At 37.7% G+C, this 20766-nt stretch overlaps 1 protein-coding gene across 1 annotated transcript in view; it reads right to left on the bottom strand.

Annotated features, from left to right (window-relative positions):
• LOC145993912 (inter-alpha-trypsin inhibitor heavy chain H3-like) overlaps positions 1-20766 on the bottom strand; it is a 473549-nt gene that overhangs the window by 372602 nt on the left and 80181 nt on the right. The window contains exons 2-3 of the mRNA XM_083129826.1: positions 14329-14490; positions 2263-2417 (exon numbers count right to left, since the gene is read on the bottom strand). Of these exons, the coding sequence (XP_082985952.1) occupies positions 2263-2417; positions 14329-14490 (317 nt within the window). The remainder of the gene's footprint in view (positions 1-2262; positions 2418-14328; positions 14491-20766) is intronic.

Here is a 20766-nt window from a genome sequence, read left to right as displayed (position 1 = left end):
AGATGGATTGGTTACAGCAGCAACAGTGAGAACCAGTGAAGGAACCTACAAGAGGCCAGCAGTGAAGCTGTCCCTTTTACCAGTGAGTGAAGTTGAACACCAATAAGAAAGAACTTAAACTTTCAAATTTATGCATAAAAGGCAATCATTAGTTTGTTCAATTTCTTTTTAATTTTGTGTTGTCATTTTCAGTAGGAAATTTTGGGAAAATTGCATTCAATTTACATTTGTTCATCAAAAATGTGTTCTATATTGTGTATTTAGTAAATTGTTGAAATTAATCATTTCAAGGTGGGCGGTATGTTCCGTACCTTGTGTTTTGGAGCCAAGATGGCCGCCATGTTATCCTCTGGACACTAGTGCCTACTGAAAGTGAGAGAGTGAGGAGTCTGGGAAGAGAGAAGCGACGCTGTACCAGAGATGTATTGCAGGTTGGCTGCAAATAATGTAGATTTGCAACGAATACATTAGTTTGATGTAATTGAGTGTCTCATTTATGTGTATTAGTCTACCTACAGCACCATTACCTTCCTGGAAATGCTACAAACAGCGGCCGAAACAAGAAAAGTGTCTTCTTGTTGGATGACGGGCGCGAACAACACCGAATGAACACAATGCCAAGGCCGGTCAACTCTACCACGGAGGCCAGAATCCTTTTTAATGTATAGGAAAAATCGTTCTTTGACATCGAACTAAGAACAGTTAATATGCGTCACCTCGGAGTTATTATATTTTAAATTTCGAACAATCAATTGAGATTTATTCTTAACCATTCCTTTGCCTACATCAAAACTTCCACACAATAAGATCAATTACACTAAGAACAACAGCGTTAGAGTCTATGCTTTAAGGAATAATTAAGCACACGATGATGACTGAAAATAAATCACATGATTATAGTGATGCATTACATCAGTGAAACATTAATTTTCGGTCATGGTGGTAAATTGAAAAACGCAGGGACAATAACCGATTTATTTATTTATTTTATTTCGCTTTTCTTCCACTTTTGGGTAATGAAAGGTGTGTTAAGATGAAAGTTGTGAAAGGACAACTACAAACGTAGATGGATATGACACAGTTCAAACACCACAGACCAATATACTGACTTTATGTCTAGACGCCAGATCCTCGTTAGTGTGCAAAATGCACTGCATGGTCATAATGACGTAAGCATTCGTAGAATTGATTTGTATATTTTGTTTTTTTTATTATTATTATTATTATTATTATTATTATTTTCGAAAAACGCTAGCCAAACTATTGCGCATTATGTGATATGCTCATTACTTCTCAGGAACACTCGCGGCCTGTCACATACGCGAAATGTAAAACATTTTTATTTTCTCCTTTCTACTACATCCCTGGGGAGTAAAAACGGCTGGAGGGTGATGCTGATCATTGACCTCCAAAATGGCCGAACTCGAGAATATGCGGCACCCTACTGCCACATCCCCTAAATGTGCCTTCATGGCAGGGTTCTGTACGGGCGACGAACTTTACCTTACCTTTACTACTACTAACTACTCATGCCATGATTTTTTGTATTTTTGATCCTTCATTATGTCTCCATTGCTAACCTGGTTCATACCCAGTCACAACAGCAATTAGTCAATGCAATAAAATACGTCAAACATAAAATGAAACAGGTGTCGGCGCGCACACACACACACAAACACAAGGAAAGAGAGAGAGAGAGAAGGGGGGAGGGTAGGAACACAAAATCCTTCCACAAACTGCCAAGACTCCAACAGAAAGATTGCTGGAAACAAGTTTTCGTGCTGGCCTTGTCTGCTACTGCCCTCGCCCACTTTCTTATCTATACAGGAGAAATGAAGAGTTTCCAACTCGCTTCTGAGTTGGTAGGAAAAGGGAAGTACATTTCATTTGATCCCGTCTGTACACTATTGGTTGTTTTCATTTTACGTTCCAAGATGTTGCATGTTTGCGATAATCTACAATTTTCATTAAAACTCATACCAAAATTAGAGTACAATGTTTAACATGTGAATTATTATACAGCTGAAATTCAGTCACTGTTTTACTAGCTTCATTGGTGGCTTATTCTGACGTTATCCTACTCTTCCAAACTCTTTATACTTTGAATAGGAGAACTGAAAACAACTTTTCAGGAGGAGGAGGAATACACTATAATTGTTTTGATGAAATTAGCGCAATTACACTTTTTAACCTTTATTGTGCACGGATGTGTTCTGCTGCATTGCAATATTTACTTATAATATTTAATAAAATATTACTTACATCTGAAACCCTGAAACGAATCCCCTGGAAGGTATCCCCATAGTGATCGAAATCTCCGCTGTGTCACCACTTGGATTATCAAGAAAACTTGTCACCCATGTTAATGCATATCGCATGTGGACATCAGTTCTTGAGTGCCAGTATTTGACGATGGGCTGAAATAATGAACGTTATTTTGTAAAATCAATACACACAAAATCTGATATGGTGAGGCTTTCAGGCTGAGAGAAGGAATAAAGAAAAGCTTAAATATAATATTCTGAAAATAATTTACATTTATGCCTTGAGAAGGAGAGGAAAAACTTATAGGGTAATTACAAAATGCGGAACCGACCGTATAATATTTACTGGATATGAATGCAAATATATCCAATATCTAGGAGACCAACTACTACATCTTTGATGCACAGGCCACCATCTTGAATATAGCTTAAATTTTAAAAATTGAAATAACGGCATGTGACATATGAAAATCACATGCAATGTTTGTGCCACAGAATAATGGTGAAATCCATTTTAAGATATTTTCAACTGTTCTCAATTTATTCCATGTGACATGCTACATTGTACGAACAGCACGTGATATAACGTGCTTGATATTGATATTGATATTGGATAAATGCCAAATTCATCGGGAGAGACTCTGTAAATTGCCTACCTTTGTTTCATCACATTACGGTTTTGTGCTGTTTTTTTACGGTTAATCACTTGCGTCCGGCAAGTGATTAACAGAACTACCGCCCGAGACTCTTTACATGAGTGCGCTTACACTTGCAAAAATTCCACCCTTACGGAAATTCTGCAAGTGGACAGAACATAATTTATAATAACATTCCCCCCTCCGGTAGTGACCGTCCACCTTCCAAACGATTCGGTTCTAGAATACCCCATGACCACACACGAACAGGACGGAGCGGTCAAAATGTCACTCCCATGCAATTCTAAAGTAAGCGTCACCGAATTCATTTCCATTCACCCAGTCTATCCCTGCGTTGCATGGCAACACCCTAAATTTAAAACTGTCAATCTCGTTCCTTCGGCTTGGACGAAGATTCACGAAATGCCATTAGGCAACTTGTACAAACTTAAAAACGAATGTAGTGCTGCCTCCTAGAGGAAGAAGAAGCAAGCTACTGTTGCTAGACAAGAGTCTGTGCAAACAGAACCTGGAATGGTGAACGTAGTTTCGTTATAATGTAAAGTGTTACGTTGTTTTGTGAGTTTGTGTAATAAATGCAGTTAATCTTGTTAACATATGTGTTTCCATCGCACAACATTATGGCGCAGTCGGTATAAAAGAACTTTACTCTTCATGGATTGCAGGACTTGCAAGAACCTTACATTTCCGTAAGTTTATTCTATTCGAACTGACTGTCCTCATTCGTAGAACAAACTGTTGGAACAATCATAAACGTGTCGGTTTGACGCAATTTGTCATAACACGGTAAGGATTACCGTATACATTCTTTAAGTCTTACAAAAAAAAAATAGTGTGATGTAAATATATATATCAAGATTCCTTCTAACGTAGAACCAAGTTATAATCATGAAACGTACAAAGGCTTTGTCACGTTCATAGATACATTGTGATCCGATGCAGATCAAGTATAATTATAAGTGAAAACTCAGTTTTCATAGTTGTTAGGTTAAACGTTTGGATTTACAGTCATAAATATGTACACAAACTTGACATTTAACGCTTTCGACGAAGATTCAGAGGACATTGAAGATTATCTCTTACGTTTCGAACAGTTGTGTATCATTCAAAAGTTCAGTGATGATCAGAGAGTTCCTACACTCATCGCCTTTATAGGTGCAAGGGCATTTAAAGTCTTGAAAAATGTAGTCGCACCAGACCTTGTACAGAATCTGTCGTATTCTCGTCTAAAGGATAGTCTTTTGTCACACTACAAACCTGTAACTAATAAGTTTGTTGAACGATATAAGTTTCGACGTTGTGTACAAGAGGAAGGTGAAACTGTTTCTGCTTATTTCATAAGGCTGAAACAACAAGCCATAAAATGTAACTACGGCAATTATCTGGACGAAGCTTTAGTTGAACAAATAGTATTGGGCATACGATCGGAAGTTACTAGAAGAAAGTTGCTTTCAGTACAGTCATTAACCTTTCAGCAATGTCAGGAACTGACATTACAAAATGAAATGTTAGAGAAAGAAACCCGATTGTTAATACGATCAGAAAGTGTAAAGCAAGAGTCAGCAGTTTCACGAACCTCAACCCAATTTCCAAGAAGAACAGTGCAAGGGGACAAACATACAAAACAACATACTTATAGTTCGTCTAATCCAACGATTCACGGAATGAAATATACTGATTACAGCTGTCCTAACTGTACATACAAACATGATTCTAAAGACAACTGTCCAGCCAAGGATTCTGTTTGTTCATTCTGTAGGAAACGTGGTCACTGGCAAAAGCGGTGTAGGAAGAGGGAGAAGTTTAAACGGAAACCTAATAGTAATAACGTAGGGCAAATTACTGAACACACAAATTTACAGATGTCAACATCTCAAAGTTCACTTGATGAGCAAACAACATGGTTACCTAGTGTCGTCTCATACAGTTGTGACTCACACATCATCGGGTCACCTACGTCCAATTATTCTTTATCAAGGAATCCAATGTTAAAGGATTTACTTATTAACGGCAAGTTTATTCAATGTGAGCTCGATACAGGATCTGCCGTAACTCTGTTCCAAGCAGATTCATTCAGAAACTGGTTTCCAATGACTAATATTAACCATTCCTCCATAAAAATATATGGCGTAGGGAAACATGCTCTTTCGGTGCAAGGTTAGGCTGAACTGGAACTTACACACTCCGGATCGACTTACTTACTTCCCGTTATTTTATGCAAGGACTTTCTCACCTATCCACTCATAGGTCGTTCATGGTTAGATGTCGTTACGCCGGATTGGAGAACTTTACTGTTACATTCACAGCAGTCTAGTTCTATGCTAGTTGACTCTACGGGAAATGACCAACCAGAACATTTACGGATGAAAATAAAACATGAATTTGCTTCGGTCTTCGATGGTGATCTATCGAAACCAATTGTACCGTACATAATTGATATACCTTTGAGAAGAGATGCTGTACCGATTTTCCGGAAAGCCTATGATACACCTTACGGTTTGCGGGCACAAGTGGAAGTCGAAATTAAGAAACTAGTACAACAAGGTCTCTGGGAGGCTATCACCTACTCTGATTGGGCATCTCCTCTTGTGGCAGTCACCAAGAAAGATGGGTCTTTGAGGTTATGTGTCGATTTTTCTTCAACTGTCAACAAGATGACGGAAAATATGAAGTTCAATATTAGTAAAACTGATGATATATTTGCTAAACTGAAGAATTGCCAGTATTTCTCCGTAGTGGACCTTCAAATGGCTTATTGCCAACTTCTCTTGTCAGAAAAGTCACAAATTATAACTGTAGTGAACACCCATGTGGGACTCTATAAGATAAAACGGTTGTGCTTCGGGATCACAGTTAGTGGCGATATTTTCCAAATGACGCTGGCTAAAATCTTGGGAGACACACCAGGCGTCGCATTTTACTTTGATGACGTTATCGTAGGTGGAGATACATTGGCACAATGCTATGAAAGGACACTTCTAGTCCTCTCTAAACTTCAGCAACATAATGTGAAGGCTAACTTCAACAAATGTACCTTTCTATCTCCGGAAGTCGAATACTTGGGATACTGCATATCTTCGAAAGGTATCAGTCCTTCTCGTAAGAATCTAGAGGCAATATTGGACTGTCCAGAACCGTCGGACATCTCACAGTTGAGATCTTTTATCGGCATGTTAAACTTCCATCGAAGATTTATACACAATCTCGCTTCAAAGATACCACATCTTACCTCTCTCTTGAAGAAAGATGTTTCGTGGAAATGGACTACTGAAACATCCAAAGAATTTAGGAACATTCTAATGGAACTACGAGAAGCGCAACCCACAATACCATTCGATCCAAGTAAACCTATTGTGCTGATATGCGATGGATCTCCATACGGTTGCGGCGCCCGATTATGCCATCGTGTAGAAGGAGCGCTCGCTACGGTGGCATGTGCATCATCTACACTTAGTGATGTGGAGAAAAGATATGCACAGGTAGAAAGAGAAGCATTAAGTGTAGTATTCGGCGTGAGGAAATTTGAAAAATTCCTAAGAGGACTTCATTTCGAAATAATCTCTGATGCTACGGCCATTAAGTTCATATTTTCACCAGGAAAGTCAATCTCCAAGCAGGCTTCGAACAGACTATTGCGTTGGTCTCTCTTTCTATCCGGATTCAACTACGACGTAGTGACATCATCACGTGTACCTGTGGCGGACATGCTCAGCAGGTTACCTTGTCCCACAGAAGACCCAGTAGATGAGGAAGCTACATTGTGTTACAGCATGACAGGCACCAGAGCGCCAATTTCTCTACAGATGATCGCTGATCACACCAATGCTGATCCAGTGATAACCGAAGTTGCAATATATGTAGAAAGGGGTTGGCCGAAAAGGTTTAATCAACGGATAAAGGATTCCAATATTTACCCTTACTACGAAAGGCGAAACCTTCTCTCGCTAGAGGCAGGATGTCTGTGGTGGATGGGGAGGTTAGTCATCCCACAGTCGCTTCGCTCGAAGGTTGTGGAACTCTTCCATTCGAACCACCCTGGGGAAAGGACGATGATGGAGACCTTACGATCACAAGCATGGTGGCCCAAGATGACAAGGGATATACAACATTGTATCCAGACTTGTGAAACATGCCAATCCACACGTTCCAGGATCAAGAAAGGTCCAGATAATAGGTGGCCGGAAGCTAGATTTGTAGGACAAAGACTCCACGTAGACCATTTCTTCTTGGCTGGGAGAAAGTTCCTATTACTTGTGGATGCTTATAGTCGCTGGGTAGATGTCTGGCCAGTATCTTCCTTAGATACACCGGAGACCATACGCTGGATTCTTCAGTCATGCTCGACTCTCGGAATTCCACAAACAATAGTTTCGGATAATGGTCCGGCATTTATCAGCCTAAAGTTCCGTTCCTTTTGCCAGCAGTTCGGAATCGAACACATCACAATACCGCCGTACCACAGTCCTAGCAACGGGCTTGCAGAGAGGTACGTACGCACGGTGAAGACTGGCATGTTGAAGGTGTTGCATGAACATCCACATCTGACTTCTTTACAGTTCGATGCAAAGTTAGCGGAGTACCTGCTGTTTTTGAGGAATTCCCGGTTGGGAGAGGAACGTAGTCTTCCTGCAGCCTTAGTCCTCTCCTTCAGTCCAAGAACATGGTGGAACTGTATACGTGGTGATCATAACCGAGATGCCGAGAGGACAGAAGCTCCTCCTTTCTTGAAACCTAGGCGCAACCACAACAAACCATACAGGACATTTTCACCTACCGAAACCATATGGGTTCAATCACCGAAGCACTTGTCACCTAACTTCAACGAGGCAGATATTGTAGAAAGGTTGGGTGGCACTCACCTATACAAAGTGCGCTTTGCCGATGGAACTCAAAGAGTGGTACATTCACGTTGGATTCGTCACAGGACACACAGACAACAAAACCATCCAGAAACCTGGGATGATGATAGTCCACCCGGACCAGAAGGCGCGGCGGAGAATCGAAATTCAGATTCCAAAATTACCCCACCTCAACCAGACGTTGATGTCCATCAACCCCAAGATGCTGACGCTGCTCCACGACCAACATCCACTCCTCATGTGCCTAGAAGATCGACCAGGATTAAGGTACCCCCTGACAGATACGGGTACCCTTGTTAATTTTTTTTTGTAACTCTGGGAGGAATGTAGTGCTGCCTCCTAGAGGAAGAAGAAGCAAGCTACTGTTGCTAGACAAGAGTCTGTGCAAACAGAACCTGGAATGGTGAAAGTAGTTTCGTTATAATGTAAAGTGTTACGTTGTTTTGTGAGTTTGTGTAATAAATGCAGTTAATCTTGTTAACATATGTGTTTCCATCGCACAACAACGACTTCAACATTTCACACATCCTGAAACAAGATTGGCAAATGGAAATTCCCTCATTGGATATCCCGACCTTTCAGGTCACTCCCATCCCCGAGTATAAGCCATTTTATAAACACAGCGATGTACCTCTTTACACGCTCTATATCTGGAACCTGGCTCTCACATTTACATTATTATTTATAACAGGGTTGCACAAGAAACTACTCGCTTTATGCTTCATACAGCGAGCTCAAGCCTTTGATTTGGAATCTCCAACACACCTTGTTTCTGCTTCCGCGTTGGTCCTTCTTATTCTTATCTTATGTGTCATTTTTCTATTGTACACTGTCCTGAAATGCCCATGCATTTTACTTTGGTGTCGTTGCTCTAAAAACAGGCCACCCACCGCCGTTCCCTCGAACCCAGCACCTCAGCCCCCTACTTGCAACGACGCTTCTTCGTATCAAGTTCCTCGCAATCCTCCCCCCGACCAGGTCAGATATTCCGCATACGCCGACATAGCTTCAATCATGTCGACACCCAATAAATAATATCAATTATATATCAATATACGCCATTGTCGTTGCGTCCGCCATTGCTCGTCCGTCCGACCTCCAGCTCGTCTCTCACGACACGCCGCCTGGCTACTCGAAGGGAAGCTACGTACAAACAGACAAAACAGACAAAACAAACAAAAGGGGACTACACATAAAGTTTTACCATAAATGCTAGCATAGAATAAACATTCGCAGTCAAGGAAAACAAATATTTACCTCAGAGCTTGCTGAATGGAACAGCGGAAAGCCACGAAAGCAGTGATTGAGAGAAAATGCAAAACGATTTAACATGTTTATTATAAAGGAATGAAACAAATTACCGATTACAGGTTACAGTGCGGGGTTGATTGATTTGCTAAATTTTACTTCGGTTTTTGTGCCACTTCTGGCTAATTTCCGAAGAAAAGGGATTTACGATTACACGGAAAATTATAGTATTAATGCAAGCAACTTACTTTAATTAAGAAGTACAAGGCAAAGAGCAGGAGAACATCTATCAGGAGAATATTGTTAGAAGAATATAGTATTCCAAAATCCTTTTAATTATACAGCGTAAGTTTTTGGAATATCGGCGTGTGCTTCATTCATCCCTAACAAGGATAATTTACTTTTAAGTATACCTGGACATGGATTGAAATTTTACCATGCAAAATGAGTAGTATATATTGGAGAGCTCACCAGACGACCTTGTCTAAGGTCACTTGATACAATAACCTATTTGGGCTAAAATTTAGCTATATCTTCATATCTTCTGGTGGATTTAGCTAATTCATAGGTGTAGGTAGCAAAATGGTTTAATCATGCTACAAATTCTAAAACCCTTGTACCATGATGACGGTAATAGTAAACTATTTTGGTCAAAATTAAGATATATTTTTATATATTCTGGTGGATTTAGCTAATTTGAAGGTGTAGCAAATTGTCAGAAGAAGTTGATATATTCTGGCCCATCTAGTACTAGGATGATTAATATTAGTAAACTATTTTGGTTAAACTTAACTATATTTTCATATCTTCTGGTGGATTTTACTAATCTGTAGGTGTAGGAAGATGGTCTAATCATGCTACGAATTCTAAAATCATCGCACCATGATGATTAACATTCTTGAATATCAAGATTGGGAATTCTACCCCCAGTGTCACCTGACCTCCACTGTTGATTGTTTGAGTGCATTTATATATATTAGTATGCTTCTCCTCGTGAATTGTCTGACCGTACCTACTTCTGGCAAAATAAAAAAAATAAAAAATATTCAAAAAACAATTTTAAAAAATAATAAAAAAAATATTGACAAAATATTTTTGATACGCTTAGGCATAGACATGTGTCTCCAGCAAAATCTATATATAAATACAATACAAACTAGTTTACACTTAGGCATAGACTTGTGTCTCCAGCAAAATCTATTAAATACAATATCCAAAATATTTTACAATTTTTGATACACTTAACAATAAACTTGTTTCTCCAGCAAAATCTATATATAAATAAAATACCCAAAATATTTTACTATTCTTGATACCTTAAGCATAGACTTGTGTCTCCAGCAAAATCTATATACAAATAAAATACCCAAAATACTTTACAATTTTTGATATTAGCATACCTAATATGAGCAGACATAAAAGAGATGTGAATTTCACCCATCAACCAGCCAGACTAATCCAAGAAAAAGAAACGCAGATATAGATCCAACTGATAATCCTGAACCAAAACAAAGTAGATTTTTAACTACACCTATTGCAACAGCTTTTGGTGGTCGTCTCAATGATTACCCTTTTGAATCAGAGCCACATTGTGATATCAACACTTTCTTGAAGAACATAAAATCTTTCAATAATAGAACTCCTGAGAAATGAACTTAAAAATAAATCTATCAAGTTTCATACCACTCTATCCACTGAACATGAGAAACCTGATAAGACACATCTTACATTTTGCCATTGTTCCAAGATTGAGCCTCTATATTTGAGTGACATAGATAATTCGGAACAAATTTTTGCACAGCTTATGGACACATTACTCACAAAACATGAGGAATTTGAGGCTAAAGTAAATGGTTGGAAATTATGTGGACTCCTACATAAACTAGAACTGAAAATAAGTCAATCCCCACCTCTCTCTGCTTCTACTTATGTTCTTCTTCCAGTAGATATTCAGAACAAGAAATCAGTGGTTAATATAAAAAAATAAAAATAACAAGTGCTTTGTGTGGTGTGTCTTGGCAAATCTTTTCCCAATTCATTGGAAAAGCAATACAGAGCTAGTTCATGATTATATACAGTATGAAACAGAGTATAAACATATTATGTCAGGTATCCAATATCCTGTTGCTATATCTGATATAAAAAAATTGAAAAACTAGCAAAATAACTCTTAGCAATCAATATGTATGCCTATACAAAGAATAATTTGTAAATCCTCTCAGAATAAATAATATTAATAATGATAATGCTATTGTTATCAATCTGTTACTTATTTCAGATGACAAAAATTTCCATTACTGTCTAATTCGTAATTTTTCTCGTCTGGTTAGAAGTCAAATAACTAAACATAATGGGGAAGTTTAGATTTGTCATAGGTGTTTGACAATATTTGATAATCGTAAACAACAGAATTATGTCAAATATAATAATCATTAAATTGCTATCCAGAATCTTAAAGAATACAAACAAAAATGTGGTGAGAACAAACCTGTACGTATGATTATGCCCAAACCAAAAGAAGTTGAGAAATTCAAACAACACAACACCCTGTTGGAGCATCCAGCTATAATAATAGCAGATGTTGAGGCATTTTTGAAACCATTTAACTATTCGGACCCTGATCCTGAAATATCTTCTACTACGCCTTATCAACTCCATGAGGTCTGTATTTATGGTTATGTAGTTGTGTGGCGAAATTCATTAAAATCTTATGCGCCTTATTTATACAGATGACCTAATGCTGTCAAACACTTTTTCCAAAAACTAAAATAATAAATAAGAAAAATTGGTAAAGTATTATCTGTGTCAAAACTAAGAGTACCATCATCTGCTGATAAAGAACAATTATATGATGCTACTGAGATTTGCTCCTTCGGTGATGTAGGGTCATTCCATGTCAAATCAGGCAAGAGTTGACACTCATAGTCATATTTTTAACTATCATTCTTCCTCTTCATACTGAGAAAGCTTTATCGAGATGTTCCTTGATATAAGGGAGAGAAATGAGATTGAAATTTGTCCTGCATCAGCAATGAACTGAGCTGCAGCGTCCCTATGATGAGACTTTTCATTTGTGTCGGGCTAAAGGATATATATACTTACTAAATATTTTATATATACTTGAAATATTTTTAAGACTGCTAACTAGTAGCGGCGATTGAGTGCCGAAACTTGGGGAATGGGGGGATAGGGCAGTTAATAATCTTATTAGATAATACTTTGCATTAAAAGGCCGTCCATAGTGCGAGGCAAAAAAGTTGCAATAAGTTGGGGCTAATTGCCCCAAATCCTCCTAATAACCGCCATTGCTTCTAACTCACAGTTATTCTCATAAACTATAATAGGTAATGAATTTTCTCTCAAACATTCACGAGATCCGTCGTTTTCCCCCCTTCATTGGCTAACACAGAAATTTTCACAACACGCAAACATCTCATTCCCACGAACATGGCTAAAATATGGAAACGTTAACGTATAAATTAGCAATAACAGCACAAAATGAAGCCAATTTATCAAGTGGAATATCATCTATCTCTGAACAGTAATTATATATATATCCTTTAGCGCGACACAAATGAAAAGTCTCATCATAGGTACGCTCCAGATCAGTTCATTGCTGATGGAGGACAAATTTCAATCTAATTTCTCTCCCTTATATCAAAGAACACCTCGAAAAAATTTTAAATTTGAACATTTGAACAGAGCGTTCAAATTTTACTAAGTTTCAACATTTGATCATCTCATAATATGCAACAGTCATTCCTCTTTACATCGAGCTCAAGAACGCTTCTGTATCTTCATTCTTTCCCGAGATATACTTAATTGAAAACAGCATGTTGCTAAAAATGACATTTTGAACAACCCTCATATAATTCGTAATAATCATATTTCATCAAAATTCTTTCACATATGTCGAGTTTTTAGCAAAGCAAAGTTGTGTACCAAATATCATCAAAATCGGTGACTCTGTGGGTCAACTCCTGCCTGATTTGACGTGGAATGACATATCACTGTTTTCTCACACCTGAAAAATGATAGATTAGTTACTATCATGCAGGTTGAATAAGCCTTCACCACTGGATCTCTCGCGAAATTGTAGCCGGACTGCCACGCGGAAACTCCGTGGTGGGTGATATAAGTTTGGAATGTTTACGACTTTGTTCGGCATAAAGCGGCTTCAGGGCCCATCCAGCCTCACATCAAATCGTACCGAAGGTGGGGGGGGGGGGTAAAGGCGGCCGGCCAAGATGTCCGACATCGGAAATATGTGGGGCCCTTCAAACCCTTCATGGCATGGTGTTATATGCACGGGGAACTCTAACTTTTGCTTGGCCTGTATATTGTATTTGTTCCTGTACCCCCGAGTAACTATGTTTATTTTTTATATATTCGAACTCTCTACTATGTCAATGGCCAAGGGCCCTTTAAAGGCTTACTTGTCTCCGGACCCCCCGCACTGCTGGGTTTTGCGGCTTGTAGATCCGGAACTGGTTGAACACACTTTTTTTAATAACACGTTATTAAACGTTGTATTTCATATAGGATAAACGCATAAACTGATCAGGACATAACGATATTTAATTTGCGATATTAATTAGTATTCTTACTCTGAAGTAAATAAATTTACAGGAACTCTTTTTCGAACAACTCGCTCATTTATTTCCCAAAAACACACTACTAATCCTTTGACGACATCAGTCCCTTTAACATCCATCACAGGCTGCGGCCCGTATACGGAGTATGGACGATTTATACGCATCTCGGAGGCCCCGAACGAACCCAATCCTGTCAAATAACTAAAAATTTGAGTGTATGAATGCTGATATTTAATTTATAAACTGTGTTGCAATGATAGAGACAATTACGGACTGAAACTGCAAATTGAGCCTTATATATTTTTTTTTCTTCTCCTATCGTTCCTTCAATATTCTTGTTGAAGAAACCAGAAGTGAAATTCTATGTGTGTAACAATTGTATTGATATGTAACTATGGTGCTTAAAAAGTTATCTTCAGTTTCTAATATGATTATTTTATTTTAATAGACGATTCTGTTTCTGAGCTAAGTGTTGATTATAGGTCTGAATCCACTGATCGGTTAGATATTGAATATTAATACTAACATACTGCGATAAGGATGCAAAAATGTGTGATACTGGGATGGACATCGCTAACATGTTTTATGCAAGTCTACCGACTACATCACCTCGGATCTCCAGGTTGTAGATAGATAACTCATAGATTGTAACTATGCAGAACTTATTTTTAATTAAGAAACTTTTCCGCTTTCGTCTTGAACTTACCTTTATGCGTTTGGATGTTCTCGGTAAAGAGTTTTCTGTAAAATCTTGTAAACTTGTAGATTGAACTTTACTTGCTGCCTTAGAAATTTGTGATTTTCCAGCCATTCTTCCTCCTTTTAAACGTTGCCGACGTGCGTCCTTCTCTGCAGATATAGGAGCAAACTTTAAGAGAAAGAGAAACATAATTATCTCTGTATCTACGTATTTTGTGTTAATAATATCTTAATTAGATTATAGTTTCAATTGTACTGAATAAATCCAAATTTCAATGTCTCTTCTGTAACACTAACTTACTTAATACAATCATTGATTGATTTGCATTATTTTACTTTGCTTCTTGTGCCACTTTGGGCTAATTTGCGAAATGGGGATGAGTGATGATATGATGAAATTGATGAATGGACACTCAAAAACATCCATGCCCAGGCCAGGATGCGAACCCGGGACCCCTGGCGTTGTAGGGAGATGTGCTAACCACTCCTTTTTTTATTATTTTTTGAATTTATTTTATTTTAAATCAAACAATTACAGTAAATCTTTACAATTCTTACAGATATGTTATTCAAGTATTACATTTAAAAAGTTGGCGTAATGTAATTTTCTATAATCTAGAGACATTTGTTCATATTCTAGTATTAGAGTTAGTCCAAAATCCAAGTAATTATATTTTTTCCCACAGGGAATAAAAACATTAGGTATTGTGCTATTAACCACTGAACTGATTCTTGCTTTGTACTTGGAAACAAATGAAAGTCTGGTAAGATAATGTATTTTGCTGATACTTGGTTTGGTGAAGTACGACAAATTCTACTGAGCATTGTTCTTAATTTTGACCAAACTGTGGCATCTTTCTTAAATTCTGTTATCTTATGGGTAATCGAAACGTGACAATTATAATAATTTGGAGAATTACTGAAATCGTATTTATGACATCTATCTGCCGTTACAATTACTTGTTGGATCACTTTGTACCATATAGATAATGCCTTGTTCGTTAAATGTTTCGCTGTTACATTATTCCAAATTTGCTTCCAATTACATTTTGGATTTTCTCCTTCAATTCGAACGGTTATTATATTTGTATTAAGTTGCTCTCTTTAAATCTGCTTGACAGAAGAATCGTCGTAAGTATGTTTCACGGTTCTATAAAATGTATGAATATCAGTATCGGTATAAAACATTAATTCTCTGGGGATTATTTTTATATCCATTGGTGCTGTTAGTGGTACATCTTTTAACAGTGTAATTATTATTTATTGCGTGGTGGAGTCAATTGGAGAATATATCGCTGAAAGACAACTTTGAATAAATAAAGCTCTTGATTGTATCGCCACGCTCTTTAAGTTCATAGCTCCACTCTTTTCCTGGAGATATAGCTCGATCAAAGCCACGCTAAACACTGAGTCATGCCAGAGAAATTTGCCAATCTGTTGCATCACCCTAGCTATTTGCTTCGCTGACAAGGTCAATGTCTTTGATAGGTACCAAAGCTTCGATAAATCATAGATGTTTAAGTATCTCACTCTCGATTTCAAACAAAGAAACCTGAGTTGATTTGTATGTAAAGTATATCACTTTTTCGGTCACTAACCGACTATTATGTTCAATGTTGTCTCTGATATTTGTATAAAAATGTATACCTAGTACTTTTACTTTCTGTGCTACACGTACACTAGTGTTATTACTAAACAAATTGTTAACTCCCAAGGGCAACAAAAACGTTTTGTTTAACTTTAGCTTTGCACCCGAGACATTTTCAAAATATTTCAAGAACTTTTCTGCTTTCTTCAAGTCCCTTTCGCTATTTAACAATAAGGTAATGTCATCCATATAACTACTGACTTGAATCGTTTTTGACATAACAGAAATGCCGTCATTTATTTCCTGTAATTTTTTAAGTAAGGGAACTAGTGTTAATACATAATGCACTACTAAGTGGACTTCCTTGTAAAACACCTCGTTTCATTTGATTTTTTTTCGTAAGACACCCATTAAGTTTTAGTTTTAACTGAGTGTTTCCATACAAAATTTGTATCCATTTCATAAAGGTATCTCCGAAACCAAAAGCCTTTAAAACACTGTACATATATTTATGACTAACTCTATCATAAACCTGTGAGAAATCCACTGATAAAATTGCTTTGTCAGATTGCTTGTATTGCGTTGTAATAATTACATCACGTGTAGTTTGTAATAAATGATGAATTCTTCTTTGAGGATTACATGCATATTATGTGTCCCCTATTAGTTTGTACATGTAAGGAATTAGGCGGATGTTTATACATCTGCTAATAATCTTAATATCGCTACTTAGGATTGTAATCGGGCGGTAGTCAGTAACCACTTTGGGTTTCTGTTTTTTTGGAAGAAAAACCACTATTCCTGTTCGACTTGAGGACCCTAATTTCCCACTCTGTAATACATCATTGACCCATTGCGTAAAAAACATCCCCAAAGAGATTACGAAGGTTTGATAAAAGTTTGAGGGCAGACCATCCTCTGCCGTTGATTTATTTTTGGCCGCTTTTAAAACTGCATTTCTTACTTCGGTGTTCGTAAAGGGTATACTAATTTCCTTCCGTTCTTCTTCAGTTAGTCTTTCTGTTACTTGGTTCGTAAAGTCCCAATCGGATTCTTAGGGATTATGAGCTTGACCCATTATTTTTAAATAATATTGTAAAAATGTACTCTGAATTACTGTGGGATTAGTTGTAATCTCTCCTGTGTCATCTGTTATCTCGGTTATCAGGTGACTTTTAACTTGTTTGTGCTCTTCTAAAATATGATATAGATTTGCCTCTTCATAATTATCCAAATGGAACTTTTTGCTTTTAATTTTTACGATGGTTCTCTTTCTTTCGGTGTATAGAGAGTAATTTTGATTTCATCTTGTTAATGTAAGGCATATTTACCTTACCTTGTAAATCTTTAGACTTTGTAAATCGTGTAACACAGCATAATAAAACTTATACATGTTGTTAAGATCTCTACTTTCTTCTATACTATAACCCAAACCCTATAGAGCTACAGCCCAATATTGGGCCAAGGATTACCTACCGACTGCTGGCCTCTCTCCCATGCGGGCCACCAAGGGGGCGTGGAGATCTGCAGCCAGACTAGGGGGACGGGTGGTCGGCCCGACCGACCTTCAGCCGTTGTAGGACTTCGCGACCGGATTACGCTCACTCACTCCGAGCTCCCCAATTTCCTCACGATGGTGGGTTGCCACCAGCCCTATACACAGGCCGAAAATTCCCTGGATCGAACTGGGAGACTGAACCCGGGATCGAACCTATGCCGTCCCGCAACCGCCGACCAAAGCATGATGCCTTAGACCGCACGGCTACGGAGGAGGACTTTCTATACTAAACATTTTACTAATATAACGAAATTTTGGTTTTACAATGAATTCCCACCATTCTGTTAGGGTCTTAATAGTGATCTACGCCTAACTAGCTCTAGCCAAGTGTCTTTTATTAGCTGTTCATAATTTTTATCCTCCAATACTGAACAATTTAGCATCTAGTATCCTCTTCCCATACATGATTTGTTTTGTTCCAATTTTATTTTTAGAATTAAGACACTATGATCACTGAAGCAGACGGGAAACACACTTACACTATGTAAATTTTCTTTATAACCCTTCGCAATATAAAATCAGTCAATACGTGAAAAACTTTGCGCTGTATAATGTGTACATCCTAGTTGGTCTCTATTTTTACATTTCCATGCATCTTGTAACGTTTGTTGATTCAAGGAGTGCCCGAGAAAAATTATAACCAGGTTGTTGATCTTGCCTATCTAGGACGGAATTGAAGTCACCTGCCACTAATGCATTTATGCGATGTTAATTCTGGACTTAGGATTGTAGAAAAAAAATGTTCTCGTTCATGCTTATTGTGACTTCCTGAAGGCGCATATACATTGCATAAAAACAAAGGACCTAATTCTGATGGGTGGAGGGTAACATTATGCAAATCAATTCTTTGATGCAACGCTATTGCTGTGCCTTGATATTTGGCGGTAAAATTATTATGAACATTGTACCTTGCCAGAGATGAAAAATTGTCAATGCCTACCTCTTGTAGGAGGGCTACATCAATATCCAACTGTGTCAAAAAATAATTTAACGACATTAGTTTATTCTGACTTTGTCATTTGTTAAGGTTAATCGATGCTAATGTGAATATGTACATTATGGATCTGATTTAAAGAATGCATTAAAAATTGTTAGTACTTTACGCTTTGCAATTGTTCCAATTTTGACGCTGGGCAAAATCACTCATATCTCTTCGTCATTACCTGAATCAAGAACTGTATGCATTACTGCATCACTTGGTTTATCTGTCCCTGCCCCTATTACTTCTAAGCTTTTTTCTTCTTTTCCTAAAAATGTTGAATAGGTTTTCCACTGTTGGACTTAAGCTGTACTTCTGCTGCTGTACTTACCTCGTCATCCTTTTTATGTTTCTTCGGACGTAAGGTCAAATGGTCTGTAGCATTTTTACTCGCTTTCCTGGCGGATCGTGAGCGGGGTTTTTTGGGAGTAGGTTCTTGGAATTCTGCATCTGCGAACATCGAACTTGTAGGGATTTCGGAGTCTTAATTCGGAATTTCGAATAGAGTAATTGGAACTATAGATTCATTCCCACTTACACTTTCGCTTGCACTTTCGTGTATACTTTCCTTGTTACCATCACTTGCATTATCTTCTTGCGGATTTAACTGTGGGGGATGGGGAATCATAGGTCTTGCCTTTTGTTCGTTGTCCTTAGTGACTACCATCTGCTCCAGTTGTTCCTTGTGGTCATCTGGTGTGGCCTGTCGATATGCCGGTACTGGTAAAATGGTTCTGGTATTCTGGTCTTGAACAGTTGATTCCGTATGGGGGCGTGAAGAACTGGGGAGTGGATTTTCCACGGCTGCAGCGTATCCAGTAGTACGTGTCGACCTTGCCACCCTAGGCTGGCATTCATGCTGTAAGTGGTCCTGTGCGCCACATCTAAAACAGAGTTTGGGTTGCCATTCATACGTAGTCCAATAACGCTCTTCATTTAACATAATAAAAGGAGGCACCGTTTTTTGTAGAATGATACGGACTATCTTCCTGCCTGTTCTCACTGGATAGGGGAGGGAGGTGGAATACACTTCAACTCCTACTGTTTGTACTATTCCGTATTTAGACAATTTCAGTTGTTATAGCACTTTCTGGTAATTCCATGGGAACTAGATGAATACGAACGATAGTAAGAGGTATGTCTGGTGGATGAACAATTTCGCTCTTGCGAGTAGCAAGTTAATTGTACAGGGTGGTCCGAAGGTCTTGTCGCATCCTACCAAGAAGTAATAAGAACAATAAAGGAACAATATAATAATATGAAGCACATGTACTGCAAATATTGTTTAAATTTTATATTTCAGATGGCTGACACGAGCTCCTACAGTTTGGAAGAGAGGGTGATTGCAGGTGTAAGGGCACATGATCGTGTGCATTCTGGCAAGAGCATAGAGGATGTGCGACAAGACTTCACTTCCAAACTGTAGGAGCTGGTGTCATCCATCTGAAATAGAAAATTAAAACAATATTTACAGTACATGTGTTTGATATTATTATATTATTCCTCTATTTTTCTTATTAATTTTCGGTAGGGGGTGACAAGATTTTCGGACAACCCTGTACTTGTAGATTTCGTTATGCGTCTATTTTGCTTATTGAACATCTAATTCCAAACTGTGTTTTACAATATGAGAATGAATTATAATTTAATGAATTTCTTGACGGTACATTTTCTTTCAAAAGATTTAGGACAGCGACATTTGATACTTGGCAGCACAGCGACAGTTGATACTAGGCAGGACAGTGACATTTGATACTAGAGCAACCCAACTTACACAATGCCTTGGTGCGTTGCGTGTAGACTTAGGCTCAATTTCAGGGTTGCCACATGCACAATAGATAGGTATGAAATACGTGAAAGCAACGCACCCAAGTGTTACAGGCTTAAAAATATTAAAAATATCAGTAATGACAAAATACTTTCTGATTTGATGCATTGATCAAATTCAACGTCAAACATTCAATAATCTAATATATTATCAGGGATAAATGCCATTTGACTGAGTTCAGAGCAAGATCAAGGATTTTAGATTTTACAATAACATGAACTTAATTTTAATATATATAAGATTTATTCAGTTTTTCTCCATCTCTATATTCGTTGAAACGGAGATTTCATTCCTTAATATTTCATCATTAATGGCTAACAGAATCATTACATTTCACAAATATCGTACCATAGAACAAAATATCTAGTTGATAATTATGATATTTATGCATTCCCTAAAACATGGATTAAAGTTAATCAAACTTACTTCGAATTTACCAGATGATTACACAGTCTTCAGAAAATATCGATTAGAACCTAATAATTGTGTCCT

Source organism: Lepisma saccharinum, chromosome 10, assembly GCF_977018435.1.
Source record: "Lepisma saccharinum chromosome 10, izLepSacc3.1, whole genome shotgun sequence".
Classification (NCBI taxonomy): Eukaryota; Metazoa; Arthropoda; class Insecta; order Zygentoma; family Lepismatidae; genus Lepisma; species Lepisma saccharinum.
Note: the sequence above shows the minus strand (reverse complement) of the source record. Positions and strands in the feature narration are given on the sequence as shown.